General features: G+C 48.6%; 1 protein-coding gene across 7 annotated transcripts in view; it reads left to right on the forward strand.

The window, feature by feature from the left end:
- Ralgps1 (Ral GEF with PH domain and SH3 binding motif 1) overlaps positions 1-18,338 on the forward strand; it is a 269,430-nt gene that overhangs the window by 35,985 nt on the left and 215,107 nt on the right. For all 7 annotated transcript variants that reach the window (XM_008824977.2, XM_017796233.2, XM_017796226.2 and 4 more), the window contains exons 2-3: positions 12,931-13,051; positions 17,000-17,104. In XM_008824977.2, coding sequence (XP_008823199.1) covers positions 12,995-13,051; positions 17,000-17,104 — 162 coding nt within the window. In that variant the 5' untranslated portion in view covers positions 12,931-12,994. The remainder of the gene's footprint in view (positions 1-12,930; positions 13,052-16,999; positions 17,105-18,338) is intronic.

Consider the following 18,338-nt stretch of genomic DNA (forward strand, 5'->3'; position numbering starts at 1 on the left):
GTGTCACTGAATATGTTAAAGTTGTAGTGAAATGCTTCTAATCATGTAGTTATTAAAAATTTTAAAAATGATAAAAAAAGAAAAAAAATTATTTTTATTTTATGTGTATGAGTGTATTGCCTGCGTGTATGTGAGTGCACCATGTCAGGCAGTGCTGCAGAGGTCAGAAGAGGACTTTGGATTCCCCTGGAACCGGAGTTAAGGACGGTTTGTAGCTGCCATGTGGGTGCTGGGAATCGAATCTGGGTCTCTGCAAGAGCAGACAGTGCTCTTAATCACTGAGCCATCTCTCCAGCCCCAAACATAGTTCTTATATATGATATTGGATAAAGTTAGGCAGTGCTGCAGAGGTCAGAAGAGGACTTTGGATTCCCCTGGAACCGGAGTTAAGGACGGTTTGTAGCTGCCATGTGGGTGCTGGGAATCGAATCTGGGTCCTCTGCAAGAGCAGACAGTGCTCTTAATCACTGAGCCATCTCTCCAGCCCCAAACATAGTTCTTATATATGATATTGGATAAAGTTTTGAATGAGTTTCTGCCCTCCGTAAGTGAGCAGTAACTTGTCTCATCAACATTTTTAAGTGATGTATCCTCTGATATTTGAGATGCCCTTTGATCGTGTTAACCCTGACTTGTGCTCGGTCCTGTGTGCTGGACTGCCCTCCTCCCCACTGATCTGTTCAGCTGTTTCTGGACTTCTGTCAGTGCTGGACAGGACCCTGGTTGAACAAGGCCCTTCCTATTACATTTTTTCCCTGAGAACTTTTAAGTTACTTTTAATTATTATTCCAGATGAAATTTTGATTCAGTTCATTGAGTTCCAGAAAGAATCCCCTTTGATCTTAGAGCAAAATTGCATTATTTTATTTGTAGATTAATTGGGGGAGAGTTTGTGACTTTGCAATATTGTTCCTAGGGAGTGAAAGGTCTTTAAGTATTTTAAAGTCTTTAAAAATTACATTTATTGGTGTGTGTGTATATATGTTTATGTATGTGTGGAGGACATGTCTACCATGGCCCACTTGTGGAGGTCAGAGGACAACTTGGAGGAATCGGTTCTCTCCTCCTACCATGTGGGTCTCAGAGATCAAACTCAGGTCATCAGGCCTTTACGCCATCTCACGTGCTCTTGTGAAACTTTTAATAAAATATGATAATTTTCTTCAAATAATTTCTGTACATTTTTAAACTTTCTTGTCTAGGTTTCTTCTGTCTCACCAGGGGCTCTGGTGCTACCGCATTTTGTAGCAGATTATTGTTGGTACAAGATTTTACTTCCTTAATATTTTAAAGTTTTTGATCATTTCAACAAGGTTTGGAGAGAAGAAAGCAAATGTGGATATATTTCATTGATTGGGGAAACTAAAATCAAACATGGTGTGTTGTGAAAGTATCCCTTGGGCCTTCCTACCACCTCCCACCCCTTTAGTGCCTCAAGTGCTGTGGGATGAGGTTGGAAGACATCCCCCTCCCAACAGTAGGCAGAGCCTCTTGCCCAAGCCTCTATTCATAGGGAACACCTTAAGTGCTAATGCCCCTGCTCAGATGGTCTCCCTCTGCCTGCTCCAGCTGGCCTACCTGCCTTGTCCTCTGTGGACAGTTTCCCTCCACTTGGAATGGGATGCACCAGGGTGCTCATTGAGAAGGTGAGGACCCAAGACCAGGACTCATGATAACTGTCAAGGAGACCTTGGAACGTGGGTCTTCTGATCCACCAGCCCACTCCCAGCCTTGTGGTTTCTAGAAGAGAGAGACCTGGTCACAGAAGAAAAAGTGAGAATTAGAGCCTCACTGTGAGCCAGGCCAGCATCAGGTACAGGGCTCTCTGATCAGCATGGCTCTTGCCTAGGCTTGGTAGGTAGGAAATACACTCCTTGCTGGATGTCCTGCAAGTTCTGGATTTGCATTAGGAAGGGTCACTGTGTGGCATGCTTAGGGGGTTACGAGTGGCTCAGGAGTTGGGAGGAGGTGAGACTTGGCTGCATTCCACCCAGAGGCATCTCTGTCCACAGTTGCTGTGCAGAGATGGTGACCAGCTTATTCTAGATGACATTGCTGGCTTAGTACCAAAGCAGATACCTTCTGAACCTTGATTTTGAGCAAGTAGGTGATAGAGTGTAGACCTTTGTAAGAGAGTTGGGAAGAGGGACCAGGATATTGGAGCCCTTGTGTGGGGAAACCTTCTTCCTAGGTTTAGGATGGGAGGTGCCCCACCAGGATGTTCCCAGGACTTTTATGGGTGTCTGGGGTATCCCAGGCCAACTTTACTCCTTTCCTCACTCTCCATTTCCCAGAGCTCTCTTTAAGGCCCACCCACCAACATTCCAAGCTTCCTGTTCTAACATTTGCTTACTCTGCCTAGAGGAAAGCCAGACCTTACTTCTCAGCTGGTGGCTGCAGATGAGGATGCTTCTCTTTGTCCCTGAGGCCTTGCTAGGGAAGGAGGAGCTTGGCATCTAGAGCAGATTGTTGGTGCTTGCGTGGGGCATGCAGAGACTCCAGAAGCCTTTTACAAAGGTCTACACACTCAGAGTCTCCTGCTGGCCTGGACTCTGCTCTTTGGAGAAATGCATACTTCTCCTTCATGTTCATCCCTTGCCTCAACTTGATACTCTTCACATGAGAGAAAATGTGATAGCTGTCCTTTGAGTCTGCTTTGCTTTATTTACCATAATGATCTCTGGTTCCATCTGTTTTCCTATAAATGTCATAATTTCATCTTCATTACTGTCTACAATTCCATTGTGTTAACGTGTCACATTTTCTTCATCTGTGGATGGACATCTGGGTCTATGTCTTGCTGTGGTATGTGGTGCGTGGTGCAGTAGTAAGCATGGATGTGTAGGTATCTATGTGGTACACTGACTAAAGTCCTTTTGGTATGTACCCAGGAGTGATACAGCTGGATCATGTGTTAGTTTTTTGTTTTTATTTTGTGGTACTGGGCACTGAACCCAGGGCTTTGTTCATGATTGACAAGCCCTCCGCAAGTGCCAGCTAGAGCCCCACCTCCACCACTGCATCTTTTTTTTTTGTTTGTTTTCAAACAGGGTCTCACTAAGTTAATAACTCATTTTATAGCCAAGACAGGCCTTGAACTCATGGTCCTCCTGCCTCAGCCACATAAGTACAGGGACCATAGGCCTATGCCACCTCCCTAATATAGTAGCTCTATTTTTCGCTTTTTCAAAGGAGCCTTCACGCTGACTTTCATTCCATGGACAATGACTAATTCTCTTCCCCTACATCCTCGCCAGCACTTGTTGCTGTTTGTTTTCTTGATGGTAGCCATTCTGACTGGGGTGAGATGGTCTCTTGAGGCAAGTGGTTTGCTCTGCCATACACAACACAGTGTGATGTGATGCCTTGTCATAGGCCCAAGACAGCATGGCCAACTTAGCCTGGATGGGACCCTCCATAGCTGTGAGCCAAAATCAGCCCTTTTATCTGTAATAAGTTGTTTACTTCAGCCACGTGTTATAATGACAGAAAGCCACCCGACACCATAATTGTCATATAGTGAATGCTTCTCATGTGCCAGCCACTTCTGTGTAGTCATCCAAGAATCTTCTCAGCCTGAAGGTGGGCCAGGCCAAGCACCTTGCCAAGGGAGGGCACAGAGTAACAAATGGCAGGTGGGCGTCCAACCCTGATGTGTCTGTTTTCTAAGGCACAGAATGGTGCCTGGCTTTTTACTGTGTCAAGCATCGCTCTGTGGATGTCTTGGTCCATGTCTCCCAAGCCTGTGACTGCAGGTTGGGAGAGAGTGTTGAGCTGCAAGTTATCAAAAGACCTCCAAACACAGTGTGCTCTGGGCACTGTGTAGACTGAGCAGGTGCTGGAGTTGCAGCCCATAGTTTCAGATGGGTGGATGTAGGTATTGCCATGAGTGGTAAACCACAAATCCACTAGAGTTTATTACTAGGGTTTTTCTTATTAACAGTTTGTCAAAAGAGAACTAAGGTTTGTAGCATTAAAAAGGAGGGGCATTTATGTCTGTATGAATCTCCATCTCCATGTCTCTCTGAATCTGTGTGGATGTGTTTGTTAGTTGCTACCTGGCACTCTGAGCTGTGCGGCCTTGGAGTCAGAGTCAGGGGTGCAGGAGAGGCCCTCCTTTTCCACCCTGCTCCTTTTCTATCTGCTTTATGTACTTCCGTGTGCATGCATTTATTTTATAATCAAAACTGAGGTCTCCCACTTGGAAAGACCTGGAGTCCTGGGCTGGGCTTTAGGTTCCCATGGACAGAATGAACCTCCTTGGGGCTGGAGAGATGGCTCAGGGGCTGAGAGCTACAGAGGCCTGGAATTTGGATCCCAGCGTAATGGGAGACTGAGGCAGGGGACCCACCACACAGAGAGAAGGCACCCAAGGGATTCATGCCGAGAAATTGGGAAGGTTTATGCAGACTCAAGCAGTTTCCTCCAGAAAAAACTCGAGCCCCAAGTTTAGTTCTTTCACAGTTTTTGCTTGTTTTCCATGTGATTCTTTTAACTGTTACAGCATTGGTGGGTTTAAGCTAGAGCCCGTGTGATTAGCAACACAGGTGCTCACGTGCCCTGAGACCACTGAGGGGAAAGTCCTTCTGTAGGTATGTTTGCAGAGGCAGGCATTTAGGGCAGGAGCTATGGTATTCTTTAACACCAGAGTTTATTGCAAGCAAGGTGGTTGTAAACAGATGCCCCACTAGATAACTGGTTTCATTTCTGAAGATAGCTTTCTCCATTTTAGCTTTGATTCCTTTTCAACACAAATTTTAGTAAGCATCATAAAACCACCATACGGCAAATACTAGGCCCTAAAGTCTGAAATCAGTCACAAAACAGTATTAGACACACACAAAAGTGACATAAAATGGCATGGGTGTATTTTCCTCTTCACCAGCATCCACATTGGATGGCTCACAAACACCTGTAGCTCTAGCTTTAAGGGCTCCAGTGCCCCTTTCTAGCCTTTATGGGCACCTGCACACACATGTGCACACACAAACATGCACATGCTCATAACAAAATTAAAAAGAAGAATGAGGGGGTCTCCACTGCCTCTTCCCAGCTTTGGCTCTCTGAGGTACTGTTGCTGCCACTGGGGGACACCTGCCACAGGGCCATGTGGTTCGCTGCCTGCTGATCTGGTTCCTACCCCAGCTTCAAGCTGATGACCCTATCTCCAACAACAGCCTCCAGCCCAGGCACTGCTCAGTCCTCTCCTGCAGAGCTTAGCCATGCCTGGTGTGTTATACAGCAGTATAGGAAGCAAGCATTGAGTCAGGTTTTCTTTTTAAATTGCATTATTTATGTGTGCGTGCATGCGTGTGTGTGTGTGTGTGTGTGTGTGTGTATGTCCATGCATACACCAGGGCACATGTGGCGATCAGAGGACAACCTGTGGGAGTCATTCTTTCCCTCCACCATACAGGCCCTGGGGATGGAACCCAAAGTGTCAAGGTTGCTTTTACTTGCTGAGCCATCTCTTGCCCAAGTGAGGCTTTTCTAGTTGACATGTGCTTTGTGGCCTAGGTCTTTCTTCAAAATCTGCTGGGTGCTGCTACTTTCCAGGAGTGAGGTTTGGCGAGTATGGATACCAGTCCTGCCTGCCCCTCACAGCGGACCTTTCATGAGCCGCTGGCAGGTGGTCCAGCCCTAGGTGATTGCCCTGGGAATGAGGCTGATGCACTGTGATCCTGGCTCAGGAGACTGTGCATGTCAGCATATGGCTCTTGAGGTGGACAATACCAGTAAGTGGGCGTGAGTGGAAGCATGCACAGACTCCTTCCCATTAGTCTTTGACGTAGCTTGCAGCTTGTGTGTGTGTGACCCCACAAAGTGGCCTGCCCCAGCCAGCACCTGATACACATTCCCATCCCACCCTGGCAAAAGGCTCTCCCCCCATGCCCCCCCCAGGATCCATTTTTCATACTTGTCTGCAACATTTGGAAGAAATCATGCTCTTGTAATTGGACATGCTTGGCTGTATGTATTTTCTTTGAAACAGCCTCCACCGGCTTAGGAAAAAGTGATTATTCTGCCTTCTCCATGGGGTCTGCATTGGCCCGTCCGTCTCAGGCCATTCCATGGTTTCCTGAGCCTGAAACGTTGAGGAGTGATCTGAAGGTCTGGAAGGAGACCAGAGCTGCTGCGTCTAGGCTTTTCCTTTCCCTCTCTGGGAGCCCACACACAAGACCAGACTCTGTCATGAGCAGAGAAAGACGTGGGATTGTTCTGCGGTTCCGACACAGCTGCCACGTTCTTAGGGGATTACATCATGAGAACAACTTTGCTCCTGCAGTGTTTGGGTTTCCAGGGAGGTGTTAGCAGTAGGAGAGTGCGTGTGCACGTTCGTGTATGAGTATGTGCATGTATGCATGCATGAGTGTGTGTGTGTGTGTTTGTGTGCCTGTGCATACATAAGAGGTTGAGAGTGGAGAGAAAAGAATGGGTTTTGGTGTGGCACAGGCTAACTTGCCCAAATCTAAAAGCTAGTGCTTCTCCCATGATCTAGCCACCTCCCTGACTTGCAGGGGACACAGCAAGTGCAGACATGTAAAAATGTATATACCCTTACGTTATAGTTGAAAACATTGCTCCAAACCTGTTTTCACATCTGTAAAATGAATTTTAAAGAATGTACACAAATCCTCCCTCCAGAGCCTTAGACAAACTCAGTGTGCAACAGGTGGGGCAAGGCACCGAGGACCAGGCTGAGGCCAAGCTCCTTGAGGCCCCGGACTGGCTGGAGTCCTCTGCACAGACTTGGGGAAAGCGTCATTGTATCTGAACAGATGAGGGGTGAGCAGAGGCAGACACTGCTGCTGTGACCACTCAGGCCCCTCCCTGTCTTGCTGTGCTTTCCCAGCACCTGTGAGAATCTAGGGTGATGTAGGGCTGGGGAAGTGAGAAGGAGCCATTGCTGTGTGTGCTGTGGGCACCTGGCACCCTACGAGCCTGCCTGCCCCCATAAGCTTGGTGCCCTACCTTGTCTCCTGTCTTGGGAACTTCCAGTAGTTTCATGCCAGCCCCGTGGTGCTTCCTGTGGGACTTGCTTTGACCCCTGATGGTCCCAGTCACCTCTTCTTTATGTGTCAGTGAAACTGCACCTGCCTTTCTCCACACAATAGCCAAAGTGGTCTTCAGCAACAGTGCATGTTGGGGCTGGAGAGATGGCTCAGTAGTAAGAGTGCTCACTGCTCTTCCAGAGGCCCTGAGTTTGGTTCCCAGCAGCCACATTGGGTGACTCTCAGCTGCTGTAACTCCAGCTGCCAGTTGTGACACACTGTGCTTGCCTCTGTGGCCACCCCCTTCACAGGCACAGATTGCACACAAGATGTACATACACACATACATTTTAAAAAAAGTACGTATCACTCGTCTGTCCCAAATCCTCAAGTTCACAAGGATTCCCAATGCCTTGGAGGGGAACCTACAGTCCTCCCTACAGCCTACAAGGACCTTCCTGCTCTGTCCCAGCCTGTCTGTCCTCTGTTTCCTGCTAAGTCCCAGCCATGGCCTTCTGCCTCGGTCATAGACCTGCTAGCTCAAAATAGCAGCTTTGTGCTTGCTGTTCTGCCTCCTTCAGATATCACACCCTAGGACTGCAGGTGCATCTTGGTGCTAAAGCATTTGCCTAGAATACACAAGGCCCTGGCTTCCATCCCCGAACCTCAAAACAACAATCGTGAGGGTAAGCGACCTGCTGACTTCACTTTCCCAGTATCTGGAAGAAGGGTCCCGAGCATCTATGAATTTGGATGGGGAAAAATGACGTCTTTATTTGCACTAACTTGGCATTGAAGTATAGCATTTCTCCGTTTATTAATACATGAGGTCACAGTAGTACACAGCACTGGGGATCCTGGCACTATAGAAATCACCAGCATTTTCATATCACTTAGCAGTTGTGAGCATCCCAGAGTATCTGCTCACGACGATGGGACTTAAAACGGTAATAAAGGAGTATGTGCCTTGCCTTACATGGTGAAATGCATCTTACTACTAACACATTAAAAAATAGCCAACTGTATTTAGATTGCATTGGTTTCCTGTGGAATTTTGAACATTAAAAAAAAATTCTGTGAGAAGGGGCCATGCAGGGTCCTGGGCCCAAAGCAGCTGAGAGCTTCTAGGTAGAATGAGGCCCAGTGAATGATGGTCTCTTCCTGCCTCCAGCTGGTCCCTGTGTCTTCAAGGTCAGACTCCTGGTGGGTTAGTGTGGATCTGATGCTTAGGGGCTTGGCCAAGGTCTTTGGGAAATTCAGACCACCTGGTGCTGAACGCCAGGGCCTGGCTGCTCACTCTTCTGCTTCTTGCTTGTGTGTTCACTCCCTCCTCACCCTGCCCCACTGACCAAACTGCCCCTAGACCAGGGATACACTCTCCTCCCTAGCATTAGTGCCTCAGTGTAGCTGACTAGCAGAGATGAGGTCTCAGGAAATGAGATGGCCACTCTGGTGTAGTCCAGGCACAGTCACCATCTTTAGTGCCCACCTGTGGGGTCAGGAAGAGGTGCTCTCCTCGGAGCCTAGTCAGGCTGAGCAGTGATAGGAATCAGCACCCTGACACCAAGAGCTGCGCTCAGCAGCCTCATGACCCACATCGGATGGGCGGGGCTTGCTCTGGGCCTGGGATACAGGGATGCTGTATTTTGCATGGCCCTGGTATTTCTGTGCATGTGAAGAAATACCACTTACCTGTGAACCATTGCCCATAAATGAGGCTGTTTCTGTTGTGGCGAGACATGCAGGAGTCGGATCGGAAACAAGTGCTTTGGCTTTCTTTCCAGCTTTGGCCTTCCATGGGAGGCACAGCGAGTTATGCAGTGACTGCAGGACTTCTCCAGGTGCACTGGTGCTGGGGTTGGGGATGGGGGTAGGGTGATAGGTCGAGCCTTGTGGATAGGGAAGCGTGGTTCCCTGGAGTCTGCTACTGGTAACCCCCTTCCCAGCAGTGGAAGCCCATGATCTCACAAAGTCCAAAGCCATTCTTGAACATTTAAAGCTAATCTTTTGCTGGTTATGCTGGATAGCTTTAGTTGTCTACTTTACATACCTGGGTGGAGGGAGCCTCACTTGGGGAATTGTCTCCATATGCCTATGGCCATTTCTGTGGGGTATTTTCTTGATTGTTGAGTGATGTGGGAGGGCCCAGCCCACTGTGGACAGTGCCACCCATGGGCAGGTTGTTCTGTATTGTATAAGAAAGCAGGCTGAACACGGACCATAGGAGCAAGCCAGTAAGCAGCGTTCCTCCATGGCCTGTGCTTCAGCTCCTGCCTCCAGGTTCCTGCCCTGAGTTTCTACCTTGGGCTCCCTCAGTGATGAACTGTGACCTGGGAGGTATAAGCCGAATAAGCCCTTTCCTTCCCAAGTTGGTATTGGTCAGAGTGTTTTGTCAGCAATGAAGAAACAAACTAGAACGCTGGTCGTAGGAAAGGAGAATAGGAATAATTGAATCTTGGCAGGGAAAAGGGTAAAGTTAACAGCACAGTAGTAACACTGGCCCTGTGCTCACCTGGGCCTGGTCTGCACAAGTGTTTCACATACGCTTACTGAGCTCTGGTGGAAAGCGGCTTCGGGGATGTGTAAGAGCCCAAGTCCTAGAAGACTGCCTGGGTTTGAACTCCTGGGTTCTCAGTTTCCCAGAAATCTGAGTAGTCTCTACCTCCTGGGGCTGTAGTGGCAAGGAAATAGCTTAGATATGTGATGCTTAGCCAGCACTTCACACAGGATTGCTGCTGCCCCAGGTGTGTGGAGAGGCACTTTGTGCCACCAGATGGGGCTGATGAAGAAGGTGGGGCTGACAGCACCCCGTTTTTAACATTTGTTTATTTGCTGTGTGTATATGTATTTGGGCACACGTGTGCCATGATATACACATGTGGAAGTCAAAGGATAATTTGTGAGAATCAGCTCTCTCCTTCTACCGTGTGGGTCCCAGGGTTTGAACTTAGGTAACGACTTAGACTTGACAGTAAGTGCCTTTACCTGCTGATCCCTCTTGGGGGCCCCTGGCAGAATCCTTTGAGAGGAAGCAGGATCCATCTGGTAGCCAGTCCAGGAAGAGGGCAATGCTCAGCAGGTTGGGGTCCAGGCCTGGTGCCCCTGTCTCCACAGAGAGCCAGGTATATGCAGATAGGAGCAAAGTGTGCATCAGCCCTGGGCTGGGCTGGTTTGAGGCTGCTGCAGAGCCCTGGAGCTGGGATTACTTGTCATCTGTCTTGGGACCCCCATTCTGGAGTTCCTGGGCTTCCACCCTTGTTTCTTTTGGAAGCCCTGTCCACACTGTACCCAGGGGGCTTCCCTTGGCCCTGGGACTGCTCCTCCCTCTCTGCCGCATTTCTTCTGGAGTTATTAACATTCCCCTTCTCTGCTTTTCATGCTATTTTCTCGATCACTCCTAAGGAAATGCTGAACAGGTCAGGTGCCATCCCATCACGAGGCAGACAGAGCTCAGGGTACCCTTCCTTATTGTGCTGCAGCTTAAACTCTCTAGAATCCACATCTCTGGACTGTACCTGTCATTGTCCAGTTCAGAACACTCCCATCACCTCAGAAGCGCCCTGTGTCTGTGTGTAGTCAGTCATCTCCTACCATGGGCATTTTTTTTCTAGAAATTTGCCTTTTCTGGGCATATCCTAAAATGGTGTGGCACGGCACATTCCTTCACATCTGATTCTTCCCCTATCGTAATGTTTCTGAGGTTTGATCATGTTGTGGCTTGTGCTAGTTAGTGCTCATTTCTTTTTATAGCCGAGTAGTATTACACTGTGGCTAGGTCATGCTGTTTAGGCGTTCACTGGATGACAGACATTTGAACTGTTTCCAGCTTGTGCTTTCGGGAATGATACTGAGACAGACATCTCCTGCATATTGGTGTGTGCATGAATGTGTCCATCTTTTTTTGGTTGATGCTTTGGAACCGAAGTGCTGGGTTGTTTTAACTGTTCAAGAAGCTGCCAAATTACTTTCCATTTCACCTTCTCCTGAGTAGTGTATCAGCGTCTCAAGCCCCCATCCTTACCCACACGTGGTCTGGTCTGGTTTTATTTTGTTTTTGTTGTTTTAATTCTGACCCTGCTAGTGGATGTGAAGCAGTGTCTTTGTGGTTTGGGTTTGGGTTCCCCTGGGGCATTTCCCGTATTAGCCATTTGTATGATTTTTTGTTTTTGGTGTTTTGTGTGTGAATCATCTATTTGAATTTTTCTGTTCAGCTGCTTTTAAACCAACACCAACCATGGATTGGTGGTGACAGGGAACTGGCTTCTCCTGGGGTAAAAGTGATTAAGAGGTGAGAACTCTGTTAACCCCTTTCCTTCCTTAAGAGAGGATTTTGGCCTCTTTAGCTCAGCTTTTCCTCTTTATGTAGCCCCTTCTTATTTTAAAAAATCTCCCCTTTTTATTATGAAATTCACAGAGTACCTGGAGAAGCTGAAGTTTGAGAGTTCCCACTTTGCCTCGTCCCCTTCAGCTCCACGCATGTGTCTGCCCTCTTTCTCTCCACCCCGCATGTGAAAGTGAACCACTCAGGGCATCACCTGTGGATAAGGGCTGCTGACACCAGACTGCCTGGAAGAATCAGCAGTAGCTCAGGGTGTCACCCAGCACCCACGCAGCTTTCCCAAGGGGACTTCCGTATGTGGTTTATGGGTTCTTGTGAGTGTGCTGGGGAAGAGGCAGGTGGCACAGAGCTGAGTGTGCTGGTGGAAAGGGCCACGCTCATCCTGGAGCAGCTGTGTGCCAGGGTGAGCACAGAGCCCTGTTGGCACTCCATGTGCCGACAGGAGCTGGAGGTCTTGACACTCCTTTGGCTGTTGTGGCAGGGCCAGGACTGAGGGGCTTGGGAGAACAACTGAGGCGAGGCACTTTCCATCTTTCTCATTGTCTTTCCCAGGACTCTGGGCTGATTTTCCTCGTTTACAAGATTCACCGTGCTCCCAGTCAAGTGTGTCATCTTTCTCCACAGATCCCTACCCCCTCTGCTCCCTCCTGGGGAAGGATGCACTGCATCTTGCCACAAGCTACCTGGTCCTGGTTCAGTTGCTCTCACTTGCCCTGTGCCAGTTTCTGGACCCTGGCCTTGCTGGCCCAGTCCGTGTCCCCTCCACTTCATTCCCCGCTGGCGCTTGAGCTCAGAAGCATCCCTCATCTTTCGTGTTGGTGACTATGATCGGCTTCTGAATTGTGCTCGCATCACCCCTGCTCTCCTGCTGAAATGCTGTCAGTGGTTTTCTGTGTTCTGGGAGGTGACACATGATCTCTGGAGTGAGTGTACAAGGGAGGTCTAGGCAGAATAACCAGACATGACCTTTAAGGGAGTCTTGAGTGACAACATGGTGGGACAGTATAAGCAGAAGCACCAGAGTGCTTTTGTAAGTGTGATTGACTTACCCTTCTGTGCCTCAGTTTCCCCCTATGGAAAATGAGCAAAAAAGCAAGACTTCCCTCAGGATGATGGGAGGGGGGAAGGTGAGTTAGAGGAGTCGTGGCATGTGGTGAGTTGTGTGGGGTCAGGTGTGATGACACAGTGGTGTCTTGGGTAGCACAACTGGCTTGTCTTTTTCACTGGCCTTTGCCTTCATACAGAGTTCAAACTCTGGGGCCTGTGAGGGCCAGGCCTGTCCTGAGACAGTTGCACAGTGGGACCCAACAAGCCTCTGCAAGAGGCAGGATGGTCAGGTGGATTTGGACCCATGGCTGCCCCCTGACAAGGAGTCAGAATTCTCTATGAAATTGTCCAGCTAGATACCAGCAATTAATCTAGACATAACAATCCTCTGTACAAACACCACGCACTACCTCTATGGGCCAGCCTGAGCTTGAAGTCACCAATTTGGACTTTTCTTTTTGGATGTTCTGGGTGATCTGCTGGAGGCTGGCACAGCCGCCAGGGTGGGACTGTGGGTTTCGAGCTGGTTTTTATGGCCCCTTTGCCTTGCAGGACCCCTCAAGCAGGTTATGTCACCGGCAGAGGCTGCGCCGACGCTCCCTGCGGCCTGGAGACTATGTACAAGAAGAATGGTCTGATGGCTAGCGTGTTGGTCACCTCCGCCGCTCCACAGGTACAGAGGTTGTGGGTGGGTAGTGGGAGGGAGGCACCATGGCATCAGGCCTCAGCCATGAATACCCGCCTTCTTAGGGCTCCTGGCCTGCCACACCAGGTGCAAGGTTTGGGAGCCAGTCAGCCCTGTAGGTCAGGGTGTTTTTTGAAGTTTCTCTCTTCAAAGAAAAACAAATACATGCCTAGTCCAGCCATGGCAAGTGCCACATTCCATTTTGGTGGCAAAAAGGGATCAGACCTTTCCCAGGAAAAGCCACTGCTAACTATAAATAAGCTGAACATTCAAGAATGAAGTCAGGCAGAAGCCAGTCCAACTGGCCAGTGTGCTTATTTACATTGCTTCTTAGGAAATGGTTGTAAGGACTGGTGGTCTAGTGGCCTGGGCAGGGCCTCTGTGTGGGGCATGGGATTTGCTTTCCAAGCTCAGTAATGGAACAGATACATGGTAGGAGGGTGTCATCTGAGACTGGTGCCGCTGTGTCTGGGTATAGTGCCGGCTCCTGCGACATGCTGGTGAGGCAAGGTTGGGCCTGAGCTCCCTACATGGGTTTTGAGATGATCTTAGATTAACTAGTCAGAGAGGCATAGGAACCAGTTTCCTATCAACCTTTGGAAAAATTCCTTGTTCTGATCTCTAGTCTTGACATCAAATTTGTGGGTACCTTTTTAAAAAAATATTTTATTTATTTTTATTTTATGTGTACGAATGTATTGCCTGCATGTGTGCGACTGTGTCATGCAATGCCACAGAGGTCATAAGAGGGCTTCAGATTCCCCTGGAACTGGAGTTAAAGACAGTTTGTAGCTGCCATGTGGGTGCTGGGAATTGAACCTGGGCCCTCTGCAAGAGCAGTCAGTGCTCTTAACTGCTGAGCCCTCTCTCCAGCCCCCAAATTTGTGGGTACCTTTTAAGATTTATTTTATTTTACTTTGAAGATTTTTGTGTGTATGTGTGTGTGTGTGTCTATGTGTAGGTTTGTGCACTTGAGTGCAGTGCCTGTGGAGGCCAGAAAAGGGCATCATATCCCTTTGGAACTGGTGTTACAGGTGGCTGTAAGTCTCCTGTCATGGGTGCCGGGAACCAAACTTGGGTCATCTGGAAAAGCAGTATGTGCTCTTAACCATGGAACCCTGTGAACGCCTTTAAAATCCCCTGGGGGACCAGTGTAGTCTAGATAAGTTGTTGCATCGTCTTTGTCACCATGATCACCACTGTCACAAGCAAACATGTTTGGGGCAATTTTTGATTCAATAAGTCCCCATAGGTGGGAGTTTGGGGCAGGAATGTTCTAAGACCTGACATCCCAGGAACACCCTGTGGTAACTGGAGGAACCAGGCCTCTGTCTCTACCTATAATTTGCAATCCATTTAGTGTAAAACTTCCTTCTTCTCTGGGGTGTGTGTATGTAGATGTGTGTACTCACATACTTCTCTGTATATGTTCAGCCCTCCGTATCTATGAGCCATGCATCAGAAATACTCAATAAGAAGTTGCACCTGTACTGAACATGTGCAGACTTTCTTCTTGTTCTCTAAACAATACAGTAACAGTTTGCACAGCATTCCCATTGGGTGAGGTATTTGTTGTCCAGAGAAGACTCAAAATATGCAGGAGGACACGCACAGGTTCTGTGCTAGGTGTGTTACAGACATTTGCATACCTGCAGAGTCTGGTGTCCTCCAGGGCTCTGGATCCAGTCCTCCATGGGTACTGAGAGCTGGTACGCACATGGTAAGTCCCATAGCATGTGCAGGGTTAATAAATGTATATATGTAAACCGAAGTGCTTAGCAACCCCAGGTGACTGAATGACACATTTTTACCCATACACACCCATACCCACTGTATTTTGGGTATATTTTTGTTTGCATGTTCCCAGGGCTTTTTCTCAGGCACACACCATTTTATGCCAGCTTGTGAATGAGGCACAGAGAGGTAAAGACATTGTGGCTCCCATGTCGGGCAGGTAGATGGGTTCAAACCCACTGTCTCTGACTCTAGAGTTGGTGTCCTTAACCATAACACTTCTCTCCTTGAGGAGACCTGCCCCTCCAGCTTGGCTGAACTGCTGTCTTGAAGAGGGCAGAGAGTGCAGAGCGACTTCTGAATCTTCATCTGCACATGGAATTGGGAGACGGGCTGCGTGACAGTTCCAGGCACATCAGGAGCAGTTGTGTGATTCTTTAGCTTTATTCAGAGCAGATTATCCTCAGGGGAGAATGCCTTGCCACATGTGGAACTTTTAAAATGCCATGTGGAGCCCGCCCCAGGCCTTCTAGCCAGCCTCTCCCAGAGAGGGGAGTTGGTAGTTTCTGCCAGTTGTTTTTGGTTCATTTAGGTAACCCATGCTGCTACCCTGGGACATGGGATTTAATATTACAATTTTACACATGATGAGACATGGTAAAATGAAGTCACTGCCTGAGCCAGCAGCAGCTGGTGTACGGCTGGCGTTCTATCCAGCCCGCCTGTAGCCTGTGTGGTCTTTGCCGCTCAGTGCCATGTGGAGCCTCTGCTGCAGAACTCTCCACCACCCAGGCCTGGAGGCAGCTGGTTGTATTTCTGCTCCTCTCTAACCTCACACGGTCAGTTGTAATTATTGGTTTTCTTCATTGATCTAAAAACAGCCTAGTTCCCACTAAGAGTGCAACCTTTTTCCAGATATAGCCATTTTGGAAAGAGTGAAATAAAGAGGAATTAATGAAAGCAGATTCCCACACTCCCACCCCAAGATGGTGAGATGAGTGGAAACCACAAACTCCTTTTTCATGAGTTGAACCGAATAAAGTCCTTTATGAGTGGGGCACAGCTTTGGGTGATAAGCCTGATGGGTTCCCCAAAGTGGAGTTTGATGAGATGAAGCAAATTAAAGAGAAGGTAAGCCCAGCATTCTGGGTCAGCACAGCACTGAGTTTCATGAGCTCTGTCATTTGTGGGGAGTCTCCCTTTGCTTCTTTGTGGGAGCCCCTGTCCTTACATGCAGGACTTGGTGTCCCTTACACCAGGGACTCTGTTTCCTGGCAGTCTCCAAAGCTCGGCAGTTGTCTCTCAGCTCATGAGTCAGCACGCTTCCAGTCCCCGGTCACCCATGTGAATCAAGCCTCCAGAGCAAGGTTTACAATTTCTGTAATGATTTCTTGCACCAACTTCAGCCATGAAAAGGAAAGGTGAATTGAGTTCATGTTCAAAAGTCAACAGAATAGGGGCTACAGAGGTGCTCAGCAGTTAAGAGTGCTTGCTGCTCTTCTAGTCGAATTTGGTTCTCAGCACCCATGTGGGGGAGTTTACAGTTGCCTATAATTGCAGTTCTAGGGGATCTAATGCCCTGAATGGGCACCTGCACCCATGCATAAGCATGCATACACAGGCACACACACGTAAGCATGCATACACAGGCACACATTCGTAAATAAATCTTCAAAAAATGAAAGAAAGCCAACACAATGGGTATTCTCCTCGTGCTTCTGAGACTGGGGCCTGTTCTCTCTGTGAGAGAGCTGGGCTGGGGCTTTTCTTTCTCTTTTTGGTGTCTGGGATAGACCTGGGCTTCAAGCATGCTGGGCAAGTGTTCTATACTCAGCTACACCCCAGCTCTGTCCCCTGACTCTTTCCTGCTATTATACTGCTGGCCAGAAGCAGGGGTAGTGGTCCAAGGTCATGCTTTGGTGGGTTCACATTCTGGCTTTCAACTTTACAGGGCAGAAACCTTGGAGAAGTAACATTGATTCCACTGGCATATCTGTAAAATGGGACTAGCAGGGTGTACACAGAGAACACTTGGGAACTAAGTCAGAAGGTGTGTAAAGGGCTGTGTGGGGTGATGCACCCAGCATGGAGCAAAGTAATAATATGAGCCCATCACTCTTGCATCCTTCATTCCGAGGGGATTTGGGAGAGGGGACAGTGACCTCAGATCACTCAGGTGGCATGTCTCCGCCTTCTCCACAGGGCAGCAGCTCAGACTCTCTGGAGGGCCAGAGCTGCGACTATGCCAGCAAGAGCTACGACGCCGTCATCTTCGATGTTTTGAAAGTGACTCCCGAGGAGTTTGCCGTAAGTGACATGGAGCTGATGGGGGTGGTGGCACTGTGACAGGGTGCTGGAGGGAGTCACCGCTCTGGGCTTTCTGCTCAGGTTAGGAACACCCCATATACCCACATCAGGAGAGTGAATGACAGGTAAAGGATGATTCAGTGCTGCACTGAAAAGGATGCTTTTGATTTGGAATCAGCATCTCGGAGGGTACACAAGGTGCATTTGAAATGTGAGGGAAGGCACGGGGTTTAGCACAGTTTATGGAGAATAATGCCAGTTTCAAAAGCACACAGACACATTTGGAAAAGGGCTAGAGCTGGTGTTTACATTCCACAAAGCCAGGTATGCCCCTTGCTGTGTTTTTGAATGTGGATTCCGCGTGTATAATTTAATTTTTCTTCTTTTTCTTTACCTACCTGTACTTTCTACATTTTTATAAATTGTCTCCTGCAGTGATAGACAATATTATTTTTCTCCAGCTTGTGTGTCGCTTCTGGTCTAACAAGGGACACAGAGCTGACCTCTCTTTTGCCATAAGGACTCTTTCCTCCTTTGGGGTTTTGTGGCTGGAAGGGATGGTATTGGCTCTGGGGTAACCTCAAGCCTGATTCTAAGCACTGTTCTAGGGTCATGTTTCTCTGCAGAACCCACCATCTCTACTTCTTCCTGGTCCCCATGGTGTGGATGCTCCATGCCTGCCAAGGGCCACCCCAGGGCCAGCCATACTTTGCAGCTGTGATGTCACGGGCTTCCATGTTCATTATCTGAAGCTGTTCAGGGCCTTCAGTGTATCTGAGGAATCTGCTTAAAACCTCATTCTGGGGCTAGAGAGATGGTTCAGTGGTTAAGAGTGTGTACTGCTTTAGCAGAGGACCCGAGTTCAGTTCCCAGCTCATAGCTTTCTGTGATTCCACCCCCAGAGGAGCCGATGCTTCTGCCTTCTGTAGACACCTAGACATAAACCCACACGTACACACATAATTAAGAATAAAATAAATCTTAAAAAAAAACCCCAACTCATTCCTCAGTTCCTCCCTCCAGCTTTGCCCCCAGGGTCTGACCATACCCCTCCTCCCCTTCCCTCCCCTCCTCTACGTCTGCTCTGGCCACCTTTCCTCCCCTCTCTCGTAGCAGCTCCTGCCTCTGCCCAGCTATGCACTCAGTCTCTGTTCACGTCAGTCCTCAGCAAGGGCTTGCCCAGGGCTAATGTGGCCCTTGTCTCTCCCCCTCCCCCCTCAGTTGTCTCTCCCCC

Source organism: Nannospalax galili, unplaced genomic scaffold (genome assembly GCF_000622305.1).
Source record: "Nannospalax galili isolate Female #2095 unplaced genomic scaffold, S.galili_v1.0 scaffold290, whole genome shotgun sequence".
Taxonomy (NCBI): Eukaryota; Metazoa; Chordata; class Mammalia; order Rodentia; family Spalacidae; genus Nannospalax; species Nannospalax galili.